General features: G+C 54.4%; 1 protein-coding gene across 1 annotated transcript in view; it reads left to right on the plus strand.

Moving 5' to 3' along the window:
• The first annotated feature begins 4,448 nt into the window (after nt 1–4,448).
• The window catches only part of LOC116464057 (SH3 and multiple ankyrin repeat domains protein 1-like), a 25,509-nt gene continuing 15,811 nt past the window's right edge, over nt 4,449–14,146 (plus strand). Inside the window, 8 exon segments of the mRNA XM_032147336.2 lie at nt 4,449–4,680; nt 4,683–4,745; nt 4,747–4,858; nt 5,087–5,211; nt 5,998–6,133; nt 6,394–6,474; nt 7,258–7,326; nt 7,706–7,824. Of these exon segments, the coding sequence (XP_032003227.1) occupies nt 4,648–4,680; nt 4,683–4,745; nt 4,747–4,858; nt 5,087–5,211; nt 5,998–6,133; nt 6,394–6,474; nt 7,258–7,326; nt 7,706–7,824 (738 nt within the window). The 5' untranslated portion in view covers nt 4,449–4,647.

Below are 14,146 nucleotides of genomic sequence, written 5' to 3' on the forward strand. Positions count from 1 at the left end.
TGTGTGTGTGTGTGTGTGTGTGTGTGTGGTGTGGTGTGTGCTGGAGTGGGTCTGTCCCAGAGACTGCGGCTGTGCTTCCCAACACCCACCCTCCGGGGCCTGGCCTGCCCCTCCCCCACAGGTCCCTACTTCAACGGTCCATCCTGTGTCTCTGTCCCCATGTGCTCCTCCCCCCTGCCCCCTTGCCCCCGGGGGTCTGTGCATGTCAGGGGCACTTGAGTCACTGGCTCTGCCCTCTGCCCATGTAGGGCACGTGTGCTGAGCCCCGGCTGAGCTGCATGGGGAGCTGCATCCGCTTGTGTGTGCCACTTCTCAGCCTGGGGAGGGGGGGCTGGCGTCCCTGTATGGGGGCCCCTGGGCAGGCCGTGGACACGGGTACATGGGGAGGGGCTGAGTGCGGGGTTGCGGGTGCTTTGTGCACAGCAGCAGGCTCTGGGCTGGCGGCCCCTGGGTGTGTGAGAGGGACGTTGGGGTGGGGAGGGGAGTGCAGGCCGCTGCAGTGCCCCTGTGTGTGGGATCCAGTGAACAGGAGCTGGCTGCTGAGCTCCGGAGGCCGCTCAGGGTCGCTGAGGGATGGCCCGGGGAAAAGCATTGTGTGAGCTCCTGCAGGGCAGGTAGTCAGCCAGAGGGAGCCTGAATGGGGTGCTGCAGGGGCAGCCAAGATGGGGGGCCAGGGGGAGGGACTAGAGGGGTCTGGGTAGGAAGTGCAAGGTTGAGAATGGAACAGGGGAGAGTGGGGATACTGAAGTGGGGGAGGGGTGGAGGCTGGAGCACAGAGGGTGAGCACAGAGGGTGAGCACGGAGGGTTCGGATCAGAGAAGTGGGGTGGGGAGGGAATTCAGGGAATGTGGGGAGGATTGGGGGGTGGGTATTTGGGCAGTAGGGGGAGAATACCAAGAGGACGCAGGGAATGTAAATGAAACGCAGCTGCCAGTAAACGCAGGCGGGAGGGCATGTGGTGAAGTGAGTCGAGGGGGCAGAAATAGGTAGAGGCTTCCATGGATGCAAAAGCGGGTACCTGGGAAGTACGAAAGGGACCAGAGGTGCTTTAGGGGAGCCAGTGAGATTACTTATGGAGGTGCAAGAGGGTGTGGGAAGAGTGAGGCCAAAGGACGAGGGAGAGGTCACAGAGGTCTGAGGAGGATGTTTTGGGGGAAAGGGGGGTAGGGTGTGTCGGGGGACATGAGAAATGGGGGGATGGCTCCCTGGGATGTGAGGAGGGCTTGTGGGAGTCAGGGATGAGGGGGGTGGGTTAGGGCGATGTGGAACCTCAACATGACATGGAGGAGTAGGGAGTGAGGTGCAGAGAGGAGGGGTACACAGGAGTTGGGGAGAGGGAGTTTAGAGGTACATGGAGCTGTGGGAGCAAGAGAGCAGCTGGGAAGTCCAAAGAGACTGTGGTGGGATGAGGGCAACACCACGTATGTCCTAGCTGGGGATTGGGTGAGGGAGTCGTGGAGCAGAGAGGGGAATGGAGCATGTGTAGGACAGGGGGTGGTTGAGAAGCAGGAACAGGGTGGGTCTGGATGTGGTTGGACCCCCCTCCCTGCCTCAGATCACCACTGGTATATATATATAGGTTACCTCTGGTGAATTCAAATCTTGGCTTTGACATTTTTCTAGCTGGTGTCATCTTGAGCAAGTTATTTCTCTGTGCCTCAGTTTCCCCATTTATAAAATGGGAAGAATAACAGTCAACCCTTCCCTGGGTTGTTGTGAGGACTAACTGAATACATAAATGGAAATATATAAATGCAAAGTGCTTGGAATCGTGACTGGCATTCAGTAATAATTCGATAAGTGTTCCTCATTGTCACGGTGTTACTGCCACACCCTGGGATAAACTCCAGGTGCTGCAGGGCCGAGCTCAGGGTGGATTCCGAGCAGACGGATATACGTGCTCAAGGTATTTCGGTGCTGTGGAGTGGAGGGTATTACCACTGCAGTTACCCGAGTATTCTCTTGGGTATTGTTGAAGAGTGATACTCACTGTGTGACCTTGGACAAGTTACTTAACCTTTCTGTGCCTCTGTTTCCCCACCTATAAGTGAAACTAGGGCTGGGTGTGGCAACTCATGCCTGTAATCCCAACACTTTGGGAGGCTGAGGCGGGAGGACTGTTTAAGTCTAGGAGTTCAAGACCAGCGTGGGAAAGATAGTGAGACCCCATCTCCACCAAAAAAAAAAAATTTTTTTAATTAGCTGGCCATGGTGGCAAGCACCTATAGTCCTAGGTACTTGGGAGGCTGAAGCTGGAAGATCCTTTGAGCTCAGGAGTTTGAGGCTGCAGTGAGCTATAATTGTGCCACTGCACTCCAGCCTGGGCAAGAGAGTGAGATTCTGTCTCAAAAAATATGAATAAATACATAGATAAAGTGGAATTGGTACTTATCCTTGCCCCAGAGGCTGGTTATGAGAAGGCAATTTAATGATCTATCTGTGAAGGGGGGCTTCAGATACTACCCAGCCAATGGCAAGTACTCCTTCTTGGCATATTGACATGGGAGTTTTATTGACTATATTGGCTGACATTTGGGGAAGGCTTATGTATGGGGTATGAGGCTGATGAGGGGGCAAGAGAGGGATTCCAGAGGGCAGGGAGAAAGACGGAGGAAGGGAGGGATTTGTGGCATGAGTGAAACAAAGTGAGGTTGCCTCCAGTGAGGAAGGGTGCTGCTGGCTGCTGGGGTCCTTGGAGACCTGGAAGAGATACAGGAGGAAGAGTAAGAAGGTGAGAATGAGGACATTACAGAATGCATGGTTAGAAACAGGCAGCTGTGACCTCTGAGCCAATTTCTGTGTCCAGTTTCCCCATCCACTCGCCGTTCCGGCCTTCTCAGCCCCTTTCCTCCCTTCCCCTCTCCCTTTTCCTACCCTCATTCACCCCTTTCAGCCCCTTCCCTCCTTCTCTGCCAACACCTCTCTATCCAGGGGAGGAAGACATGGTGGGTGTGGTGTGGATGAGTTTACTGGACTGTGATGAACTTTGAGCAAGGACTGTTGCTGGAGTATGTACATGTGAACACGCGTGGTGTTAGGTGCACTGAGGCGCCACAAGGAGGGTGGTGGCAGGAAGGGAGGACACGTGCACATCCAGAACCCTGTCGCCACGGTGCAAATGTATGGATTTTTACAAGGGGAGCCATGGGGGTCCTGGGAGCATACAGGGGTGCCTGTGGGGGTGGTACCTAAATACAGTGGAGCACAGTAACTATTATTGGCGTTTGCTGGGATGTATGTGTTCAGAGGGCGTATTATGGGAATACACTGAGATCCGAGTGAGGGCGAGTTATTATTGGAACATACTGGGATGTGTGGGGGTTGCCGAAACATACTGGAGTATTCGAGGAGGGCTGTTTTGCTGAATTTGTGGGGGCAGGTAATTGGGGAGCATGCCCGGCTATGATTGGAGTGTATTAGGGCCACATGGATGTTACTGGGATCTGGGTATTATTGGAATACACTGGGATTGTGAGGGTGGGAGGTGCTACAAGTGTGCCCTGGGTTGGGCTTTAGACAGTGCTGAAGGAAGCTGGGGACAGCAGAGTGCGCGTTCCAGTGACTCCTGGGTGTTCCTGGGTATTCTGAAGGCAGTGGGGTTGCAGCCAGCGTGTCTGAGTATTCCTGCTGTAGACTGGGGTGTCGGATCCTCTGGAAATGGAATGGATGTGTATTCCTGAGGTGTACAGTGGTCATGTCAGGAGGTTGGGGCTGTTTGAGTGAGTGTTGAGATCCATGAACTGTATCTGAGTTTCATTGACATCTCCTGGGTATGTGCACCTTACCCAAATGTGCTGGTGGTATTTGATGGCTTTACTGGAAACTACCACCCATATTCATGGGTGCTTTGCATTTTACTATAATAGAATATGCTGACTGCATGCAGTAGCTCCATCTGAGATGCACCAGGGAATACAGAAGACAGTGCTGTCCACGGGGAGCTTTGCAGCAATGGAAATGTTCTATATCTGTACTGTCCAATGTGGTGGCCACCAGCCACGTGCAGCTTCTGCACACTTGGAAATATGGCCACTGTCACTGAGGAATTGAATTTTTCCATTTGATTTTGATTCGCTTTCATAAAAACAGCCACATGCACCTAGTGGCCACCATACTGGGCACTGCAGAATTAGCAATTTTACCCTGCGTGGGGTCCTTGGGAGGTGACATATATATAAAGGAATTTTGAGGGGTATCATCAAAGCACATGAGTCCTCTTGACTTAACACCCTGACCTAAGGACATCGAGCAGATCGTATTGAGCACCTACTATGTGCCAGGCACTGTGCAAAATACTAAATGTGTATTACCCCCACTGGATTCCCACCGCAACCCCATCAGGTGGGATCTGTGATAGCCCCCCATTATAGATGAGGGAACTGAGGCACAAAAGGTTAAAGTTGTGGGCTCAAGGTCACAGGCAGGAAGTGACTAGCAGGGACCCAAGCCTGGCTGTCTGGTAATCTGGAAGCTCTTCTCCCCATCCTCCCCACCGTGCCTGGTGCTGAATGGATGGGTGGATGGATGCATGGATGGATGAATGAGGAGAGAGGGAGTGGGAGAGAGAGCATGCCGACTCCGAGGGGGAAGCCCATCAGGGCTGCTGCTAGCATACGCACACAGAGTGGGTGACAGAGATCCTAGGAGATGCAATTAATGGCCCTGGAGCAGAGGTTTGGGTCTCTGGGTTGCCGGGTGGGGGACAGGCTCTGTGTCTCATGATCTCTTCTCCACTCCCCCCACCACCCCCCCCATTTATCCTGCCTCCCTGCCAGCGATTACATCATTAAGGAGAAGACAGTCTTGCTGCAGAAGAAGGACAGTGAGGGGTTTGGGTTCGTGCTCCGGGGGGCCAAGGGTGAGTGCCAGCTGGGGAGGGGATGGGAGAAGGGCTCTGTGACCCCAGAAGCAGGGCTGGAAAGGGGGGCTGGAAAGAGGAAGGGACCCCAGCCCGCCCACCACCCCACCCCGGGGTGCTGGTCCCTCAGCTGCGGTGAGGCCTCCGTGACTTGGGTCTGAGCCCCATCCCCTGCTCGGCCTCTCCACCCCCTCCCCTCCGACCCCGCCGGCTCCTCCCTGTCTGCAGCGCAGACCCCCATCGAGGAGTTCACCCCTACCCCGGCCTTCCCGGCGCTGCAGTACCTGGAGTCCGTGGACGAGGGTGGCGTGGCATGGCGAGCTGGACTGCGAATGGGAGACTTCCTCATCGAGGTGAGTCCAGGCCCCCTCTCTTCCCTGGGACCCTGTGAGAAGTTCCCAGACCCCCTCATGATCCACACCAGGATCTGGCTGCCCAGTTTTATTCTCCTTTGGCACCAGGGTTCCCAGCCCCCTGCCCACCCTCCAGCCAGCCTCTGCTTTCCCCAGTGATTCCATCCAAAGGCCTCTGAGGCATCTCAAAAGAGTGACCCAGAGCTGTCCCCAACACATACACAATACCAGGGGATGGCCAGGCACGGTGGCTCATGCCTGTGATCCCAGTGCTTTGGGAAGCTGAAGCAGGTGGATTACTCAAACTCAGGAGTTTGAGACCAGCCTGGGCAACGTAGCAAGACCCTGTCTCTTAAAAAAAAAAATTAGCCGGTGCTGTGTGCCTGAGGTCTCAGCTACTCAGGAGGCTGAGGTGGGAGGATTGCTTGAGCCCAGGAAGTCGAGGGTGCAGTGAGCCATGATTGTGCCACTGCACCCCAATCTGGGTGACAGAGAGAGACCCTGTCTTTTAAAAATAAAAGTAAATAAATAAATAAATACTGGGGACAAGGAGGGAGGGGGAAGTGAATAGGGTAGGCTGAGCTTCTTCCCCAACCCTGGGGCCAGGGAGGGTGGGAAAGGGGGCTTGCCCAGGGAGGTGGTGGTATGAAGGGTCAGAGGGAGGGGAATGTGGCCCAGAGGGCCATGGACAGGGAAGCGCAGGAGGCATCCTCCTTGGGGTCTCTGAAGCTGCAAGCACCCCTCCCCTTGTCTACGCTGTGTGATCTGGGGGTGTCTGTGCCACAGGTGAACGGGCAGAATGTGGTGAAGGTCGGCCACCGACAGGTGGTGAACATGATCCGCCAAGGGGGCAACACGCTGATGGTGAAGGTGGTGATGGTCACCAGGCACCCGGACATGGATGAGGCAGTGCACAAGAAAGGTGCTCCTGCGGCCACTCTCGCAGCCACCCCACTGCCACCAGGCTCAGCCCTGCGAGAGCCCCAGGGCTGGTTGCTGCTGCCCAAGGCCTTCCCTTCCCTAGCACTGCTTCTCCATGACCCTTGTGGGGAGAAACTGAGGCAGGGAGGGCTCAGCACGCTGGCACTGGCTATTCTCTGAGCCCTGGGAGCCCTGTGGTGGTAGAGGGTGGTGGGGGCGTCTCCCCCATGATACTGATGCCTCCCCTCATCACCTTTTCAGCACCCCAGCAGGCCAAGCGGCTGCCGCCCCCAACCATCTCCCTGCGTTCCAAATCTATGACCTCAGAGCTGGAGGAGATGGGTGAGCCTGCGGGGCTGCTGAGGCCAGGGGGCTGGGGGGGAGAGGGGAAGGAGGGCTGGACCATCCCTTGAGTTCGTTAGTGTTGTTAGTGACCAGGGGTCCTTGTCCTCATCCTGTCCCCAGTCCATGGGTCGGACTCTGGCCTGTGTGTGTGTCTCTGGGAAGGGGTGTCTGAGAGACGACTTTCCACTGTGCTCTTGTATCTGTTTCTCTGTTGGGGTCTCTCTAAGGGTCTGTATGTACCCTCTCTGCGGGTCTCTCTGTCTCCTTCCTTCTGTCCCTCCTCACCCCCAAGCCCCATTCAACATCTCTCCCTCCACCAGCTCCCCCCCAACCCCCAATAACAGAGGAAAGAGAGCCCCTCCCTCCAGACGAGGCCGAGTGGACCTGGGGGTCCCATTTCCCCAGACAGGGGGCTGGTCGGACAGCTGACCGCCCCCACCCCGGGGCTCTGAGGGAGGTGGGCTTCCAGAGAGGGGGCCCCTCGCCTTCCCCTGACGTCCTAACTCTTGGCTCCTCTACTGCCTCTCCCCCGGGCTAGTCTCCCCCTGGAAGAAGAAGAGTGGTGAGTGGGCACAGGACTGGCGGGAGGGCCCCCGTCTCCCGACCCCGCCGGCGGACTCGCCCCTCCCTGACCCCGGCCCCTCACTGCCCCTCTCGCGCATGCGCGCGCCCGCTGGCCACGCCCACTGGCCCGCACCTGCTGGCCACGCCTACAGGCCGAGCCCGCTCCGCCCCGCCCCCGGGGGCTCCCTGGGCTTCATCCGTGTTCTTTGCCCACAGAGTACGAGCAGCAGCCGGCGCCGGTGCCCAGCATGGAGAAAAAGCGGACCGTGTATCAGATGGCTCTCAGTAAGACAGCCCAGCCCTGCCCCTCGGGCTGCCGGGCCCCAGCCCCGGCATCCGCTGCATCCCCATCCCACCATGAACCCCACGGCGCCCCTCACCTTCCTGCCCCAGAGAGGGCGGGATCCCACCTCCCCTCCCTCCACCCGCCCTCTCCCGACGGCTGCCCCGTTCCCTGCCCGCACCCCTTCGCACCCTGGGTGCTGCCCACCGGGCTGGGAGATTGTGTCTCCAAGCGGGACTTCCCGTCCACCTGGACCCAGACAGAGCTGCCCTTTCCTGGTTGATCCAAGTGCTGGATGAACTGCGGGCGGCAGCTCTGGTCTTTGCGGCCCGGGTCAAAGCAAACTTCATTGTCGTCCCACCTCTGTTCATCTCCCCCTAGACAAACTGGACGAAATCCTGGCCGCGGCTCAACAGACCATCAGTGCAAGCGAGAGCCCTGGGCCCGGTGGCCTCGCGTCCCTGGGCAAACACCGACCCAAAGGTTTCTTTGCCACTGAGGTAGGCGGCCTGGTGTGGGGAGGAACTGCCAGGGGGGAGGCGGTTCACACACCAACCTGGAGCCTTTCTCTTTCCAAAACCCTCGTGACGCCCCTGTGCTTTAGGCTGGTCCTGGAGGGGTGACATGCATCCTAGGGTTTCCTCCTTTCTCCCAACTTTGGGGACCTCCTTTCCTCCTTATCCCCTTTCCCTCAAATCCCATCTCTGTCCTTTTCTGTCTCCACTTTCCACCCTGCTATTATACTTGCGCTCTTGCCCCGCCTCTTTCTGTCCCTCTGCGTCCCATCTTAAGGGTTTCAGGGAAGGCAAAATGATGTCATGGATGGAGATTCCCCAGCATAATAATAGATACCCAACACGTAGTACGTATTAAAATATGAATGGTCATGTCTGTCGCCACTCTGTCTGCGTATCCCCACAACCAGAGGCCAACCTGTAGGGGGTGTTGATAATTTGGGGGACACTGCATTTTATTTCATTTTTTTATTTTTATTTATTTATTTATTTTGAGACTAAGTCTCACTCTGTCGCCCAGGCTGGAGTGCAGTGGGGCAAGCTTGGCTCACTGCAACCTCTGCCCCCCGGGTTCAAGCGATTCTCCCGCCTCAGTCTCCTGAGTAGCTGGGATTACAGGTGTGTGCCACCATGCCTGGCTAATTTTTGTATCTTTAATAGAGACAGGGTTTTGCCATCATGGCTAGGCTGGTATCGAACTCCTGGCCTCAAGTGATCTGCCTGCCTCCGCCCTCCAAAATGCTGGGATTACAGGCGTGAGCCACCAGCCAGACACCAAATTTTATATGGATTATCTCATTCATTCCTTAGATTCATCCTGGGAGGTACACAAGGTTGTTAGCCCATTTACAGAGGGGGAAACTGAGGCTCAAGGAAGGAGGAGGGATTTTAACCCAGGCAGGCAGCCCTCTGAACCCATGGTCCTGCCACAGCCCTGGCTATCCTGGTAGGGTCCTGCTGGTCCCTTCCTGGATGTTGCCCCTACTCCACTGGGCTGTGTGCCTTCCCTCCAACACATCCCCTACTATGCCTGCCAGTGCCACCCCTCACCCTCCAACTGTCTCCTCCAGAGGCCACGCTCTGCCTTACTCCTCCCTTCCCGCTTCCTTCTTCTCTGCCCAGTCCCCATCCTCTGGCCACATCCACCATGTAGTGGTCAGGGGTCCATTTACTCTAGAACTGGGTTCTTTGGCTTTTAGGGGGTCATGGATCTCTTTGGCAGGCTGCCATAGTCCTTCCCAGAATAATGTTTATAAATGCATAACATAAAATAACAAAAGAGGCCAGTTACACTAAAATGTAGTTCTCAAAATATTTTTCAAAAGCAAAATTTGTGATATCATAATATCATCTTTTTTTGTCAACATGTTAGACATTGGCGGTGGATTTTAACAACTCTAATTTCAAAATCACGAGGAGCATAAACACTATTTTGGGAAATCTGCACCACTGTGATGGGATATGGAAATATCTGTGATTCCTACTGGGGATACAGGCATGGGTCTTGCTGAAACTAGCATGGTTTGCTGCTTACATATTTAATTGAGGAAAGGTTGAGTTTTTGTTGGAGGATGATGAAAATGAAGACAGGATTTTTTTCCTGTACAAGTGCACAGGCCCCTGAAGTCTATCCACAATCCCTCGTGCTCTGGAGGGGCTCGTACTTTTATAAAAATCAAGAGTAGGAGGCTGGGCGCGGTGGCTCATGCCTGTAATCCCAGCACTTTGGGAGGCTGAAGTGGGCTGATCACCTGAGGTCAGGAGTTCAAGACCAGCCTGGCCAACATGGAGAAACCCCATCTCTACTAAAAATACAAAAATTAGCCGGATGTGGTAGCATGTGCCTGTAATCCCAGCTACTCAGGAGGCTGAGGCGAGAGAATTGCTTGAACCCGCGAGGCGGAGGTTGCAGTAAGCCGAGATCGCGCCATTGCACTCCAGCCTGGGCGACAAAAGCGAAACTCTGTCTCAAAAAAAAAACCAAAAAACTTCTTCTTTATATGGAGTCCAAATCTACCTCCCTTGGGCTCTTACCTTTTTTGACACAGTTTCCTCCTTCTGTGATCTTCTTCTATCTTCACTTGCCCTGCAGCAAACTTCTCATAATTCCTCAGCAAACTTCTTCACAACCAGCTTTAAGAAGGAAAGGGCAGTACCGAAACAGAAAGAAAGAGAGAGCATGCACGTGCCCATTTTACAGAAGATGAAACAGTCTTAGAGATTTGCATTCACTTGCCCGAGACCTTTCATCGTGTGTGTATCTAATCAAGACAGAACCAAAGTCCAAGACCTCTTCCTCTCCGTCATGTTTTCTAACATCTGCACTGTTGACACAGTTGGCCCTCATGATTCCCAGATTCTGTGTTTGCAAATTTGCCTACTCGCTGAAACTTATTAGAACCCCAGAATCAATAGGCGAAGGGTTTTTGTGATTATTCTTGGACAGGCACAAAGCAGAGAAAATCTTGAGTAGCCCTATGTGTGGGCTCCCAGACGAGGCTGAACGAGGGGGCCTTCTCATTTCAGCTCTTATACTGTGAACAAGTGTCTTTTCTCGGTCTATTTAGTGCCATGTGCTTTGCATCTTTGGGCCTTTTAGTGGCGATATCAGCATTTAAAAGGTCCCCCAAGCATGGTGCTGAAGAGCAGTCTGGTGTTCCTAAGTGCGAGAAGGCCGTGATGTGCCTCATGGAGAAAATACGTATGTTAGAGAAGCTTCATTCAGGCATGAGTTAGAGTGCTGGTGGCCAGGAGTTGGATGAATCAACAACGTGTATTAAATACGGCATCCTTCAACAGAAACATGCATAAAACAAGGTTATGTATTGATTGGCTGAGGGAAATGTGTGGCAACCCCATATAACATAACAACCGCATATAGCCACAATTGCCTGTACTTGGAGCTGCGTAATTCTTTGTTGTGGAAGCCTGTCCCGTGCATTGTAGGATTTTAGCAGCATCCCTGGCCTCTACCGTCTGGATGCCAGCAGCAAATACTGCCCAATGTCCTCTGGGGTGCAAAACCACCTCTAATTGAGAACCACTGCCCTATATCATTCTAAGGTTAAAAGATTTTCAGGGCCAGGCGTAGCGGCTCACACCTATAATCCCAGCACTTTGGGAGGCCAAGGCAGGCAGATCACAAAGTCAAGAGATCAAGACCATCCTGGCAAACATGGTGAAATCCCGTCTCTACTAAAAATACAAAAATTAGCTGGGCGTGGTGGTGTGCACCTGTGGTCCCAGCTACTTGGGAGGCTGAGGCAGGGGAATCACTTGAACCCAGGAGATGGAGGTTACAGTGAGCCGAGATCATGCCACTGCACTCCAGCCTGGCAGTAGAGTGAGACTCCATCTAAAAAAAAAATAGAAAAAAGGAAAAGAAAATAGGCCAGGTACAGTGGTTCACACCTGTAATCCCAACACTTCGGGAGGCCAAGGCAGGAGGATCACTTGAGGCCAGGAGTTTGAGACCAGCCTGGGCAACATAGTGAGACCCTGTCTCTACAAAATATTTAAAAATTAGCCAGTCATGGTGTGTGCTGAGGTGGGAGGATCACTTGAGCAAGGGAGGTCAAAGCTGCAGTGAGCCATGCTTGCGCCACTGCGCTCCAGCCTGGGCAACAGATTGAGACCCTGTCTCAATAAATACATAAATTAATTAATTGAAATAAAATAAACTAGAAAGTCCACCATGACTCACCAGTGATCTCTGTGTATGCCTCCAGAGACCCCGCAACAGCAGAGACCCCACAATAGCATATCAGACTGAGTGTAAATCTCTGATAAATTAATTAGAGCAAGTCCTGTTTTCATTAATTCAACAAATACGCAGAGCTCCTGTGAAGTGCCAGGCAGTCACAGTGCTAGGTCTGCCCTGCATGAACCCAGCTACAGGACAGTCAAGAGCCTAACCCTCAGGGAACTCACTCTCTGAGCTCCAAAGACCCCCACCCCCAGAGGAGCCCAGACACCAGCCAGTAATAAAACCAGCTGCCCACCTGCCCCCGCCTCCTAGAAATGAAACTCACAAGCACTCACCTGAGTTCTGTGAGACCTCCTTTCCCTCTGTGTCCAGAGGACCCATAGTCATTTGCCCTGTACATCCCCCTCGCCTTTTCTTCTCTCACTTCTTGGATCTGTCCCTGGGCCTTCCCCCGGCCCCCCTCTCATGTTGGAGGCTCTCTCTGCCGCCTTCTCTGCTCCTTCCCAACTGCCATTTTTATCTTTCCCGCTCTCTGAGTCAATGGAGATGCCCCTTCATGAGGTTTCTGCATCTCGGTGGCCTCTCTCGACGTCTGGTCTTGTTTTCGGTGTCTCGATTTCCCATTCATTTCGGCTCCTCTCCCCTCTTCACTCTGCATCTTCCCTCTGGTCTAGATGCAGTGGGGTGGGGGGTGCAGTAGCCCCCGAGGCTTCTTGGGTCAGGTCTGCACAAAAGTGAACAAGAGCAAAGCATTGTATAAGATGCCACTATCAGCCAGGAGTGATGGCTCACGCCTGTAATCCCAGCACTTCGGGAGGCCAAGGCAGGTGCATCACCTGAGATCAGGAGTTTGAGACCAGCCTGGCTAACAAGGCGAAACCCCGTCGCTACTAAAACTACAAAAATTTGCTGGGTGTGGTGGCGCACGCCTGTTATTCCAGCTACTCGGGAGGATGAGACAGGAGAATCGCTTGAACCTGGGAGGCAGAGGTTGCAGTGAGCCAAGATTGCGGCACTGCACTCCAGCCTGGGTGACAGGGTGAGATTCTGTCTTGAAAAAAAAAAAAAGATGCCACTATCTAAGGACTTGGAAACTGGGAGATTTCAACCCTCTCCAAAGATGCACTTTTGCATACAACCTAGAGGAGGTGGGGACAGTGGGGGCGCAGAGCCCGGCAGATCCACCCTAGGTCAGGGCACCTCTTGGGCTGTCTCCTCCTAGGTCTCTGCTGTCCATCCGCCCCTCGGTATGGCTTTGGCTTTCTCTGCTACTGTCTTTGTCACCCACCACTGATGCCCGAGGGCTCCCTCGTGCCCCCTCATCTCTCAGTCTGAGACGTCATCGCTCCCTCTCAGTTGCACTCCCCACTTCTGGGGTTCCCTCCTGGGGCTGCTCAGGCCCTCTCTGAGTCAGAGCTGCCCTCCCTCCTGCCTCTCTGGGCTCTTCCTGCTTCCCATCGCCCTCTCATTTCCCCTCTCATCTCTCAGTCCTTGTCTCTCCCACTTCTAGGCCCCATCTCTGTCTGTCCCTCTTCCCCTCTCTCACTCTCCCCATCCCTCCCTGTTTCCCCGCCTCCCTCTCTCCCCTATCTGTCTTTGTCTCTTTGTCTCTGTCTGTCCATCTCTGTCTGTGTCTCCTTGTCTCCCTAGCTCTCTCTCTGTCTCTCTATCTCTGTCTCCTCATCTCTGCCGTTGTCTCTCTGTCTCCCCATCTCTACCTTTGTCTCTCTGTCTCTCTATCTCTGTCTCCCTATCTCTGCCTTTGTCTCTGTCTCTGTCTCTCCATCTCTATCTCTCCCCATCTTTGCCTTTGTCTCTCTGTCTATTTCTCTACCTCTGTCTCTGTGTCTCCTTGTCTCCCTCTCTCTGTCTCTGTCTATCTCTGTCCCCCCATCTCTGTCTCTTCAGTTGTCTTCCCTCCATTCTCTCCCCTGTCCCCTCTCAGGGCTGCCTGCTTAGCAGGAGTTCCCCAGCCACTGGTCAGCCGCAGGACATGCGCTGCCATTGAGGCACCAGGCCACGAGGTGACGGAGAACTGGGCCTTTGGGCCACTGACTGAAGGGAGTCCGCCCGGCAGCCGGTGACGTCATGCAAGGCTGCGCACTCTGATTGGCTGCCCCTTCTGCGCGGGAGCTAATGCTCCCGTTGGTTGGTGGAGTTCAGGTGCTCCCTCGGGAGTCAGTGCGATGCCCCATCAGATTGTTATGGTTCCTCCGTCAGTCTGACAGCTCTCCTGTCACCCTGACCCTTCTTATGTCAAGCTAACCCATTTTTGTCCCTTATTCTTCCACATGGTGCAGAAGTGTCTTTTGTCAGCTTGCAAATCTAACCAGGCGTCTGTCACTTTGCACCCTCCTCTGTCGGGGACACCCCTCCCCCTCACTCTACCAGTTTCCTGCCACTCTAAGCCCTCTCCCGTCACCCTGACCCCTTGCCTGTAACCCTGACCCCTCCCCATCACACTGACACCCCCTATCACCCTGACCCCTCCCAATCATCATGACCCCTTACCTATAACCCTGACCCCTCCCCATCACCCTGACCCCTCCCCATTATTCTGACCCCTCCCCATCACCCTGACCCCTCCCCGTCATCCCGACC

Source organism: Hylobates moloch, unplaced genomic scaffold (genome assembly GCF_009828535.3).
Source record: "Hylobates moloch isolate HMO894 unplaced genomic scaffold, HMol_V3 SCAFFOLD_151, whole genome shotgun sequence".
NCBI lineage: Eukaryota > Metazoa > Chordata > Mammalia > Primates > Hylobatidae > Hylobates > Hylobates moloch.